The sequence below is a fragment of the Oncorhynchus kisutch genome, linkage group LG6 (assembly GCF_002021735.2).
Source record: "Oncorhynchus kisutch isolate 150728-3 linkage group LG6, Okis_V2, whole genome shotgun sequence".
NCBI classification, from domain to species: Eukaryota; Metazoa; Chordata; class Actinopteri; order Salmoniformes; family Salmonidae; genus Oncorhynchus; species Oncorhynchus kisutch.
Genome location: NC_034179.2, coordinates 38682511 through 38698558, shown reverse-complemented (window position 1 = coordinate 38698558; position 16048 = coordinate 38682511). Strand labels below are relative to the sequence as shown.

Genomic DNA, 16048 nt, shown 5'->3' with positions numbered 1-16048 from the left:
TTCTACTTTGTTTGTTAAGATTTGATAATGTAGGCCAGGTTGAAATTATGAGATCAATGAATTCATAGTAAGTGGTGTATTGTAGTGAATCAGGCATGTAGCGTGTAAATTGCTCCTATATGTCACTCTGGATAAGAACGTCTGCTAAATGACTTAAAATGTCGAATGTAAATGTGTTTCCACACACAACGGGGACAATGTTTTTTCTCCACCTCAAGCAATCAGGTCACTGGCAGTTCAGTGTCCAGACATCCATACCAATTGACATTTCCCTAATGAGACACCATGATCTTATTCGGAGAGGCCTGCCCTGGGTGCGCTTTCTCTTAGCACTCATATTTTATATGCCACACGTGTTCATACTGAGAACAGGCAGAAAGGGGAAATTGACTTGACTATTATTAATAGCTAATTTTCTATGGATTTTCAATACTTTTTGACATTGTGCTTGCAACCACAATCCACTGACATGAAAAGCTATGGTCTTTTCATGTCAATAGTATAGTTTTCGTCTGAGTGAGTCATCACCATATTCCCCTCCATTTACAGGAAAGCTGAAGGAGTATTCGGTTAACCTTGAAATGGGAAGGGAAATATACTGTACTGGACAAAATGTAAAAAGCTTTAGATGTGATCCTGAAACAGAAGGAAAATCCCACATAGATATAACACACCATTCCCCTTCATAAAGATTTTCTGTGATAGAATCTGTTTATTATCATTAGGCCTAATATCTGGGTTAGAATTGAAATCCCTCTCCAGTGGCTATGGTTGATACTTATGGTAAACTTCAGGGTGACAGTAGACCTCGCTGTTGCAAAAGTGTTAAAACATGAGTTAAGTCAATTCGCCCGGTACACAAACAATGTGGGTTAATTAAAGTAATCTTATTCTAATCCCTTAGGTTACACATGAACTCTGTACAATCTTCCTGCCGTGAAAAAAATTAGGACATAGGGAAAAACTTGCTTGTTTGTGACTACAGTCCCTCCCAGTCATGGTCGTTCTCTTTGGCATGCCTTGGCACGGGTCTCCTATGGAGAAGGCTCTAAATTCACACTCACCTTTTAGTTCGTCAACCATGTCCTTAGATTGATCCTGAGAGCTAAACAATGTGTTTTGTTTGGTTGGAAGCCTGCCTTGTCACGTGGAGATTCCTGTGCTCACTGATGTAATGGACCTGCTGTGATAGTAGTTCTCTCACAATGAATATAATGCTAATCACATCATTGGAGAAATGTATTTCATTGCTGCAAATTTTGCGCCCCATTGATTTGAAGCGCAAAACCAGGACGTTATAATGACCAATTATCCTATTTACCCCAAATTGCACTTCTATGCTGGACTGATAGTAAGAAAATTAAAGAGGTTAGCAATTGTTTCATATTAAATCATAACAGTACGTGCTTCCGGCAGAAGGCTGACTTTCTCACAGAGATTCAATTACACGCTCTTATACTCAGTTCGGAGGAGAAATAAAAACATTCAGGAAGCCCTGAAAGAAAAACAGCCTCTCATTTATCAGAGTAAACAAAAGCCTTTGAAGCTGGGCATTTAAAATAGGATTTCCATAAATAAGTCAACTATTCACCGATGTGAATGCTTCGAATACACTGTTTGTGAAATAACAAAGGCAGAGTTGTGCGCTCCTCAAGGTTTATTTGTGACGGTAATCAACTTCAGCTGAGAAACCTGGTGATCCTTTAGAAAATGTAGCCCTATTTGGGAGCCGGTCCAAAGATAACAATTTTACTGTTCCCCCATATCCACTCTCAGCGATATATTCATCATCATCATTATCCATGTGATAATAAAACATTTGAAAAGCCTGAGCAAACAGTCATGTTGCCAGTATATATCTACTGGCCGGATAAATAATAAATATTAGACCATCTGCTCTAAATATGAATTTGAAAGGGGAAGCTGCATAAACACTCTGTCACATATTCAGTGTTCTTTGTTCATCTTTGTGTTGTGATGTCTTGTGTTTGCGCATCAGGAAAATGGCTTGGAAATTATTCCAAAATTGCAGAAATACGACTGCATCGCTTGGGCAGAACTATGAAACAAGTAACAACAGGGATTTAGGTTAATAATAAACACCACCATTTGTACTTTATTGATCATCAGCAAAATGACACCAGGCCATTTCATAGAAGCCTTGCAGTTCTTAGTCAGAGGAATGGACAATGGGGTCCTTTATGACAACCCGGAGGCACTACTCCATTTGAGACATTTCCATATCATTGCTGTGCTTCACAACCATGTGACGCCCTGACAGTGTAACATTCAAAGAAAAAAACGAACAACAATGAAAACCACAACCTGTTGCTCCTTCATTCATTCATTAACTTGCTTGCTTTCAACTACAGTTACTCCATGCTTAATGGCTTCTGGTTATCTCCCTTTTTAGGTATGTTTACATTTTGTGTCATGGCTGGAGAACGTATGTGTCAGATCAATTCCACAAAGTCTTCAAAGGCCATCTTTGCGTGCATGAGTCTGGTAGCCGCTGTTTGGTTCCATGTCTAGAGACCTCCAGGGCCCATGCCTCAGCTATCGGTATAGAGGCTCAGGCTGGTGAGTGGCGGGTCTATAGAGCTGCTGTAACCGCACCGGTCTGGTTGGCCAGCCACCGGGTAATTGTCCAATGACCCGTAGGTTCACAGGGTGCCCATGTCCCGAGAACTGGGCATTTGGGCTCAGGATGTGGGTCTGGCCCGGCTGGGAGTCCAGCGGAGGTAGACTGGCGTGGGACGGGGCAGAGGGCAAGGTGGTTGGCAGGGGGAAGTGGGGCAGCAGGATGGCGGGGGTGAGGCCGTAGCGGAGCTGGAAGACCCGGGGCGGGCCCTGGGCCACGAAGCCGTTGGGCTGCTGGGTTTCAGGGTGCTCGTCTCTCTTCACCTCCTGCGCCTTGTCCTCTCGCTCCTCTAGCTTTTTGGGTTTGCTGGAATTCTCTTTGGCTCGGCTGAGCTCCTGGATTTTCTCTGCCTGAACACGGCGGATGTGGTAGCTCTTCCTGGAGCTTTGGAAGGAATCCAGGAACCCCTCCAAGGGCACATTCCCCTCCATGAACTTCTCCAGGAGGTCCTGTGAAGCAGAGGCCCAGGTATCAGAAGCCAGGAAGTCTAACAAAAGGATTCACAACCCCTGGGTACAGTGTAAACACAACCCCACATGTAAAACGGGGTTTCACATTGTAATGCTTGCCATGAACTTTGACACAGATGTGTTGATAATTTAATTGCAAGATATATTATTTTACATGGGCCAAAATGGTATATCCAGTATCACTTCCACTGGAACAGCCCTAGAATGACTGTAATCAGTCTGACTGGCAACTGTACCCCCAGTCATTGGGAGCAGGTGGAAAAACCTGTCTAGCCTAGTATTGGGGGAGTGAATAATTGATTACAGTCTGCACAGCCCACCTCCCCACTCTAACCTCTGCCTGAGCATACTCAATAGGAAGAACTCAATTAGCAGGAAGCGACCGGCTACGCACACAAAAAAGGTTTGGGTCATTACTGTGTATCTTCCATATCAGAGCAGCACAAATGGTCCCCATGGTACCACCATAATTTCCCTGGACATTTCTTTATTCATAATTGCCAGCTGTAGATGGCTTGACACTAGGCTTGGGCAATATACTGTATATTGGGTGATATACCGTTTACCTGTATACTGGGGTATTCGAAATACCAACGGTTTATTATATTTTTTCAATCCCCTCCTGGATCAAGATCCCTGTTGCCTAAATTGTTTTGTGCGTCAATATATTCATATATTTTTTCAATCCCCTTGTGTGCACATTCGGTAATACCCTATACCCCGGTATTGTACAGAAACGGTATGCCGGTATGAAATCTGGATACCGCCTAACCCTACACAATCAACTCTCTATGATGTTACCTTCGGCCTCGGGGGCTGAAATCTGTCAGCTTCAACAGGGAGCCGCTAAAGATATTAATGAGTGGCACTGGCGATACACAAAACCAAATTGCTGGAACACACAAAATAACCCACCCTTACTGCCATTCATTAGATACAGTGGGGCAAAAAAAGTATTTAGTCAGCCACCAATTATGCAAGTTCTCCCACTTAAAAAGATGAGAGAGGCCTGTAATTTTCGTCATAGCTACACTTCATCTATGACAGACAAAATGAGAAAAAAAAATCCAGAAAATCTACCATTTTCAAAAAAAATTAGGATTTTTTATTTATTTATTTGCAAATTATGGTGGAAAATAAGTATTTGGTCAATAACAAAAGTTTCTCAATACTTTGTTATATACCCTTTGTTGGCAATGACAGAGGTCAAACATTTTCTGTAAGTCTTCACAAGGTTTTCACACACTGTTGCTGGTATTTTGGCCCATTCCTCCATGCAGATCTCCTCTAGAGCAGTGATGTTTTGGGGCTGTTGCTGGGCAACACAGACTTTCAACTCCCTCCAAAGATTTTCTATGGGGTTGAGATCTGGAGACTGGCTAGGCCACTCCAGGACCTTCAAATGCTTCTTACGAAGCCACTCCTTCGTTGCCCGGGCGGTGTGTTTGGGATCATTGTCATGCTGAAAGACCCAGCCACGTTTCATCTTCAATGCCCTTGCTGATGGAAGGAGGTTTTCACTCAAAATCTCACGATACATGGCCCCATTCATTCTTTCCTTTACACGGATCAGTCGTCCTGGTCCCTTTGCAGAAAAACAGCCCCAAAGCATGATGTCTCCACTCCCATGCATTCACAGTAGGTATGGTGTTCTTTGGATGCAACTCAGCATTCTTTGTCCTCCAAACACGATGAGTTGAGTTTTTACCAAAAAGTTATATTTTGGTTTCATCTGACCATATGACAATCTCCCAATCTTCTTCTGGATCATCCAAATGCTCTCTAGCAAACTTTAGACGGGCCTGGACATGTACTGGCTTAAGCAGGGGGACACGTCTGGCACTGCAGGATTTGAGTTCCTGGCGGCGTAGTGTGTTACTGATGGTAGGCTTTGTTACTTTGGTCCCAGCTCTCTGCAGGTCATTCACTAGGTCCCCCCGTGTGGTTCTGGGATTTTTACTCACCGTTCTTGTGATCATTTTGACCCCAAGGGGTGAGATCTTGCGTGGAGCCCCAGATCGAGGGAGATTATCAGTGGTCTTGTATGTCTTCCATTTCCAAATAATTGCTCCCACAGTTGATTTCTTCAAACCAAGCTACTTACCTATTGCAGATTCAGTCTTCCCAGCCTGGTGCAGGTCTACAATGTTGTTTCTGGTGTCCTTTGACAGCTCTTTGGTCTTGGCCATAGTGGAGTTTGGAGTGTGACTGTTTGAGGTTGTGGACAGGTGTCTTTTATACTGATAACAAGTTCAAACAGGTGCCATTAATACAGGTAACGAGTGGAGGACAGAGGAGCCTCTTAAAGAAGAAGTTACAGGTCTGTGAGAGCCAGAAATCTTGCTTGTTTGTAGGTACCAAATACTTATTTTCCAGCATAATTTGCAAATAAATTCATAAAAAATCCTACAATGTGATTTTCTGGATTTTTTCTTCTCATTTTGTCTGTCATAGTTGAAGTGTACCTATGATGAAAATTACAGGCCTCTCATCTTTTTAAGTGGGAGAACTTGCACAATTGGTGGCTGACTAAATACGTTTTTGCCCCACTGTATATTGATTGTGTGAAATCCATTTAATAAACAAATAGGCTATTTATTATGGCCACGAGCTGGACGGCCTTTCATGGATATATGTTGGAAGGATAGTCTATGGTAGTAAGCCTTTGTCATTATGGGAACGTGCTGTATAGGACTATGGTCTGTGCACGTTTATACAGTCACTTCCTTACAGTATATGGTTTGTGAAATTAAGGTTTACAAGGGCCACTTGCTAATGGATCAAGCTCAATAAATGTGTAGTGCCATACATTCCTCTCCAAATAAAATGTTATATCACCTAGAAACGTATGAGGTCGGATTAAATGTGTATAGTTTGCACCAATTGCCCTGTAAAAAAAAAAACCTTCCTACAAGGGTAAAAACATACCAATGTGGGCATGTTTGCTGTGTAGTCTCTTGGTTAAAGTAATGAAGGAGCTGAATGTAGTTGTATGAAAATTGTAGCTGTAGGTTAATGAGGTATTTAAATTGTTCAGTAAACCGTGGCAGTCAACGTGCAGTGCACATTAAAAAAGTAGCTGATGCGGGTAACAAAACTACACTTATATATTGGGATATTCTTTTTGTATCGTATAATTTTAACCATATCACAATATTATTTTTACGCTCGTTTGCTGTAACTACAACAAAACTCCAGTATTTGTCCATCATAGCTTGTTTTCTATCTTCTTTTTAAATATAGAAACCTTTTGTTTTTCCATGGCTGATCAAAACATTTTTTTTCTCATGGCTCTCTCATGTCCCTCTGAAGCAGATATATGGTGAGCAATATTTTTGGAACATTGAATCACAATAATATCACAGTATCGAATCGCAATACATATAGAATTGTGAGAATTGGCATACATATCGTACCGCCACTTAAATATCATGATAATATCGTATCGTGAGGTCTGTGTGTATTTCTATTAACCGTCTAGTCATCTATAACATTATGTGTTTAATAAGAAAATTAACATTTGAAAGACCTGAATATTTTTAAATCAATAGGTCAAGGCAAATGTTCTCGTTCAAATTGTAGACATTTCTATTGAAATCGTGGCCAGATGTAATATAGTGCACAGAAAACTTTGGGCAAAATTCTTTGTTTGATCTCGCTTGAAAAAGGCAACCAGTTCAGTGTGGATCCTAACTCCTGCAGGCTTGAATACTCAAGTATGCATGAGTTTCATAGACTATTCCTAGAATTTGTCCGATTTTAATGGAGCGCAGAATGAACAAGTGTGGCCTGGCTGTCGACTTACGTGGAGGCTTTTCAATGATTCTACACTAGTGCTGACAATGCAAAGAACACACTCAGTGGTTAATGCTAAGTCCCAACAATAGAGCTCAGGCTTTGGAATTACCTCAGACTGTTCCTCAGCACGCGCCACATCTTCGTGGAGAAGATTCTGTGCTGTTTGGAGGCTGTGCTTCTGTGTGTGGGGCACTGCAAGGACAAGGAAACATAATTGATTCACAAGGAATGACAGTGACAGAGGGATCAGTTAATTACATAAAAGAGCTTACCAAAAAGAGTGACTTATGACTAGCTCAAGACTGAGGGTGGTTCAGTCAATGAGAAACCAGGAGAGATTAAATCATTTTTTGGGGCTCGGAGAGAGGGTCTAGGGAGCTGCAAACGTTGCCTGTGAGCAAACATTTCAAAACATTGAGGTTTGTTCAGCAGAAGAAGACCCAGTCGCTTCTGTCTCAGTCTGTCAACCAACCGGTGAGAGAGACATCCACACATCAAGGTTCCACTTCCATTGAATAATATTTGCAGTGTCATCGGTAGGCAGAGTACGAATTAAACAATGAAATTCGGGGGTCTCTATTTTCTTCATGGAACCTAAACATTTTCTGGGCCTAATAGTAAAGACATCATATAATCATGTTTTTTTTATTCACTTTTTTATTTTGGCATGAACATAACGTAATCTTATTGAACAACAAATCACTTCAAAAAGTATGCTACCTGCGCATGTATGTCCACTACAAAATAATTCCAGCATCCAAACATTGAACTGTGCACTCGAGACATTTGTTACAAAACACCAAAAAGTGTAATGACAGTAACATTAGCACTTTCAAAATATTATACTAAGGAAAATGTTTTTAAATATACACTACCGTTCAAAAGTTTGGGGTCACTTAGAAATGTCATTGTTTTTGAAAGCAAAGCACATTTTTTGTCCATTAAAATGACATCAAATTTATCAGAAATACAGTGTAGACATTGTTAATGTTGTAAATGACTATTTTAGCTGAAAACGGCAGATTTTTTATGGAATATCAACATAGGTGTACTGAGGCCCATTATCAGCAACCATCACCATCACTGTTCCAATGGCACATTGTGTGAGCTAATCCAAGTTTATCATTGTAAAAAGCTAATTGATCATTAGAAAACCCTTTTGCAATTATGTTAGCACAGCAGAAAACTGTTGTTCTGATTAAAGAGGCAATAAAACTGGCCTTCTTAAGACTAGTTGAGTATCTGGAGCATCAGCATTTGTGGGTTCAATTACAGGCTCAAAATGGCCAGAAACAAAGACCTTTCTTCTGAAACTCGCCAGACTATTCTTGTTCTGAGAAATTAAGGGTATTCCATGCAGGAAATTTCCAAGAAACTGAAGATCAATGTCAACAGTGAACAGGCGCCTCCGGGATGCTGGACTTCTAGGCAGAGTTCCTCTGTCCAGTGTCTGTGTTCTTTTGCCCATCTTAATATTTTATTTTTATTGGCCAGTCTGAGATATGGCTTATTCTTTTTCTTTTTTTCGCCTCTTCACTGTTGCCCCACCAATCTGGTTTACTGACCTCTGCCTGCCATTGACCTGCCTTTTGCCTGCCCCTGTTTGATTTAATAAACTATTGTTACTTCGACATTGTCTACATCTGGGTCTTACCTGAAACGTGATAGTAGGATCAGTCCAATTATTCTTTAATTCTGATTTATAAAGATTTTCATAGAAGCTTATCAATTTGTTATTAATAGCATTGTTGTTTCTAATTAAATACATTTTATCATAATTTTAAAAAATTATAACTGGTTTGTCATGTATCCATTTGTCATTTTTTACCCATTTTTCTCCCCAATTTCGTGGTATCCAGTTGGTAGTTACAGTCTTGTCTCATCGCTGCAACTCCGAGGCGAAGGTTGAGAGCCGTGCATCCGCCGAAACACAACCCAACCAAGCGGCAATGCTTCTTGACACAATACCCACTTAACCCGGAAGGCAGCCGCACCATTGTGTCGGAGGAAACACTGTACACCTGGCGACCGTGTCAGCGTGCACTGCGCCCAGCAAGCCGTAGGAGTCGCTAGTGCGCGATGGGACAAGGACATCACTGCCGGGCCAAACCCTCCCCTAACCCGGACAACGCTAGGCCAATTGTGCGCCGCCCCATGGGTCTCCCGGTCACGGCCGGCTGCGACAGAGCTTGGACTCTAACCCAGAATCTCTAGTGGTACAGCTAGCACTGCGATGCAGTGCCTTAGACCACTGCACCACTCGAGCGTCCAGCATACTTAAATTCACACAGGACACCTGATAAGACAGGAGAATTACACCAGATATAACAGACTGACCCTAGCCCCCCAGCACATAGACTATTGCAGCATAGATACTGTAGACTGAGACAGGGGTGGGTCGGGGGACACTGTGGCCCCGTCCGAAGATAAATTGAGCTCTGTAGAAGAAAGCCCTGCCTCCAGCAGTTTGCTTAGAAATTCTAAGGACAATAAGGAGGCCTGCATCTTGTGACCTTAGAGTTTGTATAGGTATGTACAGCAGGACCAAATTGGAGAGATAGGTAGTGACAAGCCATGTAATGTTTCGTAGGTTAGCAGTACAACCAGGTGTACAGTGTTTCCCCCGACACATTGGTGCAGCTGGCTTCCGGGTTAAGTGGGCATTGTGTCAAGACGCAGTGCAGCTTGGTTGGTTTTTGTTTCAGAGGACAAACGGCTCTCGACCTTTGCCTCTCTCTCTCGAGTCCGTACGGGAGTTGCAATGATGAGACAAGACTGTAACTACCAATTGGATACGAGGAAATTGTGGAGAAAAAGGCAAAAAAATATATATAATCCTCTCTACCTCCCCTCCCGGACTACATGGCCTGATGACTCCTGGCCTCCTGGCTGTCCCCAGTCCACCTTAGATCTGACGAGCCCATGCATCAGTGACCGTACGTACATACCCCAACCAGAAGCCATGGATTACAGGCAACATCCACACTAGGCTAAAGGCAACAGCTGCCGCTTTCAAGGAGCGGGACTCTAAACCGGAAGCTTATAAGAAATTCCGCTATGACCTCCGATGAACCATCAAACAGGCAAAGCTTCAATAGACGACTAAGATCGAATCGTACTACATTGGCTCTGAAGCTTGTTGGATGTGGCAGGGCTTGCAAACCATTACAGACCACAAAGGGAAGCACAGCCGAGAGCTGCCAATGACACAAGCCTACCAGACAAGCTAAACTACTTCTATGCTCGCTTCGAGGCAAATAACATTGAAACATGCATGAGAGCTGTTCCAGAAGACTGTGTGATCACGCTCTCCGCAGCCGATGTGAGTAGGACCTTTAAGCAGGTCAACATTCACAAGGCCACAGGGCCAGACAGATTAACAGGAAGTGTACTGCGTGCATGTGCTGACCAACTGGCAAGTGTCTTCACTGTCATTTTCAACCTTTCCCTGTCTGAGTCATGTTTTAAGCAGACAACCATAGTGCCTGTGCCCAAGAACACTAAGGTAACCTGCCTAAATGACTGCCCACCCGTAGCACTCACATCTGTAGCCATGAAGTGCTTTGAAAGGCTGGTCATGGCTCACATCAACATCATTATCCCAGAAACCCTAGACCCAGGCCAATTTGCATACAGCTTCCTGCCATCCAGGATCTCTATACCAGACGGTGTCAGGTAGGAAGGTCCTAAAAATTGTCAAAGACCAACCACACTAGTCACAGACTGTTCTCTCTGCTACCACACGGAAAGCGGTACCGGAGCACCAAGTCTAAGTCCAAGAGACTTCTAAACAGCTTCTATCCCCAAGCCATAAGACTCCTGAAAATCTAATCAAATGGCTACCCAGACAATTTGCATTGCCCATCACCCCCCACCCCCTCTAATACGCCGCTGCTACTCTCTGTTGTTATCATCTATGCATAGTCACTTTAAGAATTCTACCTACATGTACATATTACCTCAACTAACTGGTACCCCAGCACATTGACTCTCCGGTACCCCCTTGTAAATAAGCTCAGCAAAAAAATAAACATCCCTTTTCAGGACCCTGTCTTTCAAAGATAATTTGTAAAAATCCAAATAACTTCACATATCTTCATTGTAAAGGGTTTAAACACCATTTCCCATGCTTGTTCAATGACCCATAAACAATTAATGAACATGCACCTGTGGAACGGTCGTTAAGATACTAACAGCTTACAGACGGTAGGCAATTAAGATCACAGTTATGAAGAATTAGGACACTAAAGAGGCCTTTCTACTGACTCTGAATAACACCAAAAGAAAGATGCCCAGGGTCCCTGCTCATCTGTGTGAACGTGCCTTAGGCACGCTGCAAGGAGGCATGAGGACTACAGATGTGACCAGGGCAATAAATTGCAATGTCCTTACTGTGAGACACCTAAGACAGCGATACAAGGAGACAGGATGAACAGCTGATCGTCCTCACAGTGGCAGACCATGTGTAACAACACCCGCACAGGATCGGTACATCCGAACATCACACCTGCAGGACAGGTACAGGATGGCAACAACAACTGCCCGAGTAACACCAGGAATGCATAATCCCTCCATCAGTGCTCAGACTGTCCGCAATAGGCTGAGAGAGGCTGGATTGAGGGCTTGTAGGCTTGTTGTAAGGCAGGTCCTCCCTCACCAGACATCACCGGCAACAACGTCACCTATGGGCACAAACCCACTGTCGCTGGACCAGACAGGAGAGGCAAAAAGAGCTCTTCACTGATGAGTCACAGTTTTGTCTCACCAGGGGTGATGGTCGGATTTGCGTTTATCATCAAAGAAATGAGCGTTACACCGAGGCCTGTACTCTGGAGCGGATCGATTTGGAGGTGGATGGCCCGTCATGGTCTGGGGCGGTGTGTCACAACATCATCGGGCTGAGCTTATTGTCATTGCAGGAAATCTCAACCCTGTGCGTTACAGGGAAGACATCCTCCTCCCTCATGTGGTACCTTTCCTGCAGGCTCATCCTGACACGACCCTCCACCCAACATGACAATGCCACCAGCCATACTGCTCGTTCTGTGCGTTATTTCCTGCAAGACAGGAATGTCAGTGTTTTGCCATGGCCAGCGAAGAGCCCGGATCTCAATCCCATTGGGACCTGTTGGATCGGAGGGTGAGGGCTAGGGCCATTCCCCCCAGAAATGTCCGGGAACTTTCAGGTGCCTTGGTGGAAGAGAGGGGTGACATCTCACAGCAAGGTGTGAAGCATGGTGGTGGCAGCATCATGCTGTGGGGATGTTTTTCAGTGGCAGGGACTGGGAGACTAGTCAGGATCGAGGTAAAGATGAACCAAGCAAAGTACAGAGAGATCCTTGATGAAAACCTGCTCCAGAGTACTCAGGACCTCAGAATGGGCCGGAGATTCACCTTCCAACAGGGCAACGACCCTAGGCACACAACCAAGACAACGCAGGAGCGGCTTCGGTACAAGTCTCTGAATGCCTTTGAGTGGCCTAGCCAGAGCCCAGACTGGAACCCGATCGAACATCCCTGTTTCTGAAGTGCCAGGACCGTCTCCTAAAGTTGATTCAGCTGCACCACCAGTACAGAGATTGCTCAGGAATGGCAGCAGGCAGGTGTGAGTGCATCTACACGCACAGTGAGGCAAAGACTTTTGGAGGATGGCCTGGTGTCAAGAAGGGCAGCAAAGAAGCCACTTCTGTCCAGGAAAAACATCAGGGACAGACTGATATTCTGCAAAAGGTACAGAAATTGGACTGCTGGGGACTGGGGTAAAGTCATCTTCTCTGATGAATCCCCTTTCCGATTGTTTGGGGCATCCGGAAAAAAGCTTGTCCGGAGAAGACCAGGTGAACGCTACCATCAGTCCTGTGTCATGCCAACAGTAAAGCATCCTGAGACCATTCATGTGTGGGGTTGCTTCTCAGCCAATGGTGTGGGCACACTCACAATTTTGCCTAAGAACACAGCCATGAATAAAGAATGGTATCAACACATCCTCCGAGAGCAACTTCTCCCAACCATCCAGGAACAGTTTGGTGATGAACAATGCCTTTTCCAGCATGATGGAGCACCTTACCAGAAGGCAAAAGTGATAACTAAGTGGCTCGGGGAACAAAAAAATCTATATTTTGGGTCCATGGCCAGGAAACTCCCCAGGCCTTAATCCCATTGAGAACTTGTGGTCAATCCTCAAGAGGCGGGTGGACAAAACAAAAACCAACACATTTTGACAAACTCTAAGCATTGATTATGCAAGAATGGGCTGCCATCAGTCAGGATATGGCCCAGAAGTGAATTGACAGGAGGTCTTGAAAAAGAAGGGTCAACCCTGCAAATATTGACTCTTTGCATACTTCATGTAATTGTCAATAAAAGCCTTTGACACTTATGAAATGCTTGTAATTATACTTCAGTATTAAATAGTAATATCTGACAAAAATATCTAAAGACACTGAGGCAGCAGACTTTGTGAAAATTTATATTTGTGTCATTCTCAAAACTTTTGGCCACGACAGTACATGTGGATGTATTTCAAGGCCTACCTTCAAACTCAGTGCCTCTTCGCTTGACATCATGGGAAAATCAAACGAAATCAGCCAAGACCTCAGAATAAAAATTGTAGACCTCCAGAAGTCTGGTTCATCATTGGTAGCAATTTCCAAACGCCTGAAGGTACCACGTTCATCTGAACAAACAATAGTACGCAAGTATAAACACCTTGGGACCACGCAGCCATCATATCGCTTAGGAAGGAGATGTGTTCTGTCTCCTAGAGATGAACATACTTTGGTGCGAAAAGTGCGACTCAATCCCAGAACAACAGCAAAGGACCTTGTGAAGATGCTGGAGGAAGCAGGTACAATAGTATCTATATCCACAGTAAAATGAGTCCTATATCGACATAACCTGAAAGGGCGCTCAGCAAGGAAGCAGCCACGGCTCCAAAACCGCCATAAAAAAGCCAGACTACCGTTTGCAACTGCACATGGGGAAAAATATCATACTTTTTGGAGAAATGTCCTCTGGTCTGATGAAACAAAAATAGAACTGTTTGGCCATAAGGACCATCCTTATGTTTGGAGGAAAAAGGGGGAGGCTTCCATCCCAACTGTGAAGCACGGGGGTGGCAGCATCATGTTGTGGGGGTGCTTTGCTGCAAGAGGGACTGGTGCACTTCACAAATTGATATAATCATGAGGGAGAAAAACTACTTGGATATATTGAAGCAACATCTCAAGACAACAGTCAGGAAGTTAAAGCTTGGTCGCAAATAGGTCTTCCAAATGGACAATGACCCCAAGCATACTTCCATAGTTGTGGCAAAATGGCTTAAGGACAACAACGTCAAGGTATTTGAGCGGCCATCACAAAGCCCTGACCTCAATCCAGTAGAACATTTGTGGGCAGAACTGAAAAAACATGTGCAAGCAAGGAGGCCTACAAACCTGATTCAGTTACACCAGCTCTGTCAGGAGGAATAGGCCAAAATTCACCCAACTTATTGTGGGAAGCATGTGGAAGGCAACCCGAAACATTTGACCCAAGTTAAACCATTTAAAGGCAATGCTACCAAATACGAATTAAGTGTATGCAAACTTCTGACCCACTGGGAATGTGAAAGAAATAAAATATTAAATAAATAATTCTCTCTACTATTATTCTGACAATTCACATTCTTAAAAAAAAGTGGTGATCTTAAATGACCTAAAACAGGGAATTTTTACTAGGACAAAATGTCAGGAATTGTGAAAAACTGAGTTAAAATGTATTTGGTTAAGGTGTATGTAAACTTCCGACTTCAACTGTACATATTACCACAACTACTTCGTACCCCTGCACATTGACTCGGTACCGCTACTCCTTGTATATAGCCTTGCTATTTTTATATTATCGTGTTACTACTTCCTTTTTTAAATGTAGCAAATTTTAACTTTTTAACTTAAACGTGCTCGTAAGTAAGCATTTCACAGTAAAGTCTACAACTGTTGTATTCTAAACATGTGACAAATCTAATTTGATTAGAGCGGTGTGGGTGTCGTGCACGTGCTGTCATGGGGTCTGGGACCCGGGGTGTCGCCACGCCAGGGTTGGGTAGGTTATTTTCTCAATGTAATCAGTTACGTAATCTGATTACATTCCGTTACCTTTAGATCAATTTCCCCTTAAGAGGTATTAGAAGATGACAAACATTTATGTTACCAATTGAACCACATCTATTGCAAGATAAATCAATGTTAAAGTCTACATAGCTGGTCATATATGGATGTTAAATTTGACTTTAGTGGTTGGTTATGTATGCATCTTCTAACCCATCGCTTTATACTACATATAATAACACGATTAAATGATATCTTCCCATTAAAAACCAAAGTCTATTAGAATTCCATAACAGCGCAAACTGGCCCTAACCAGAATAGAAAGAGAAGCGGGAGGCCACGGTGCACACCTGGGCAAGAGGACAAGTACATTAGAGTGTCTAGTTTGAGAAACAGACGCCTCACAAGTCCTCAACTGACAGCTTCATTAAATAGTAACGCAAAACACCAGTCTCAACATCAACAGTGAAGAGGCAACTTCAGGATGCTGGCGGCGCTGGGCAGACGGGTGGCTCAGGCGGCGCTGGGCAGACGGGTAGCTCAGGCGGCGCTGGGCAGACGGGTAGCTCAGATGGCGCTGGGCAGACGGGAGGCTACGGCAACGCTGGAGAGGAAGGCTCTGGCAGCGCTGGACTAAGGAGCTCTGGCACCTCTGGAATGAGGGGCTCTGGAGCCTCTGGACTGAGGGGCGGGAGCTCTGGCAGCGCCGAACAGGCGGGGGACTCCGGCTGCGCTGGAGAGGAGGAAGGCTCTAGCAGCGCCGGAGAGGCGGAAGACTCCGGCAGCGCTGGAGAGGAGGAAGGCTCCGGCAGCGCTGGACAGGCGGGAGCACCTGTAAGGATGAGACGGAGAGACAGCCTGGTGCGGGGGGATGCCACTGGAGGGCTGGTGCGTGGAGGTGGTACCGGATAGACCAGACCGTGCAGGCGCACTGGAGCTCTTGAGCACCGCGCCTGCCCAACCTTACCCGTGCCAGTGCGGCGAGGTGGAATAGCCCGCACTGGGCTATGCAGGCGAACCGGGGACACCGTGCGCAAGGCTGGTGCCATGTA

The 16048-nt window shown here is 44.1% G+C and overlaps 1 protein-coding gene across 1 annotated transcript in view; it reads right to left on the bottom strand.

Moving 5' to 3' along the window:
- Positions 1 to 1639: 1639 nt before the first annotated feature.
- LOC109892815 (vacuolar protein sorting-associated protein 37D-like) overlaps positions 1640 to 16048 on the bottom strand; it is a 44640-nt gene continuing 30231 nt past the window's right edge. Inside the window, exons 3-4 of the mRNA XM_020485607.2 lie at positions 7019 to 7101; positions 1640 to 3090 (exon numbers count right to left, since the gene is read on the bottom strand). Coding sequence (XP_020341196.1) covers positions 2557 to 3090; positions 7019 to 7101 — 617 coding nt within the window. The 3' untranslated portion in view covers positions 1640 to 2556. The remainder of the gene's footprint in view (positions 3091 to 7018; positions 7102 to 16048) is intronic.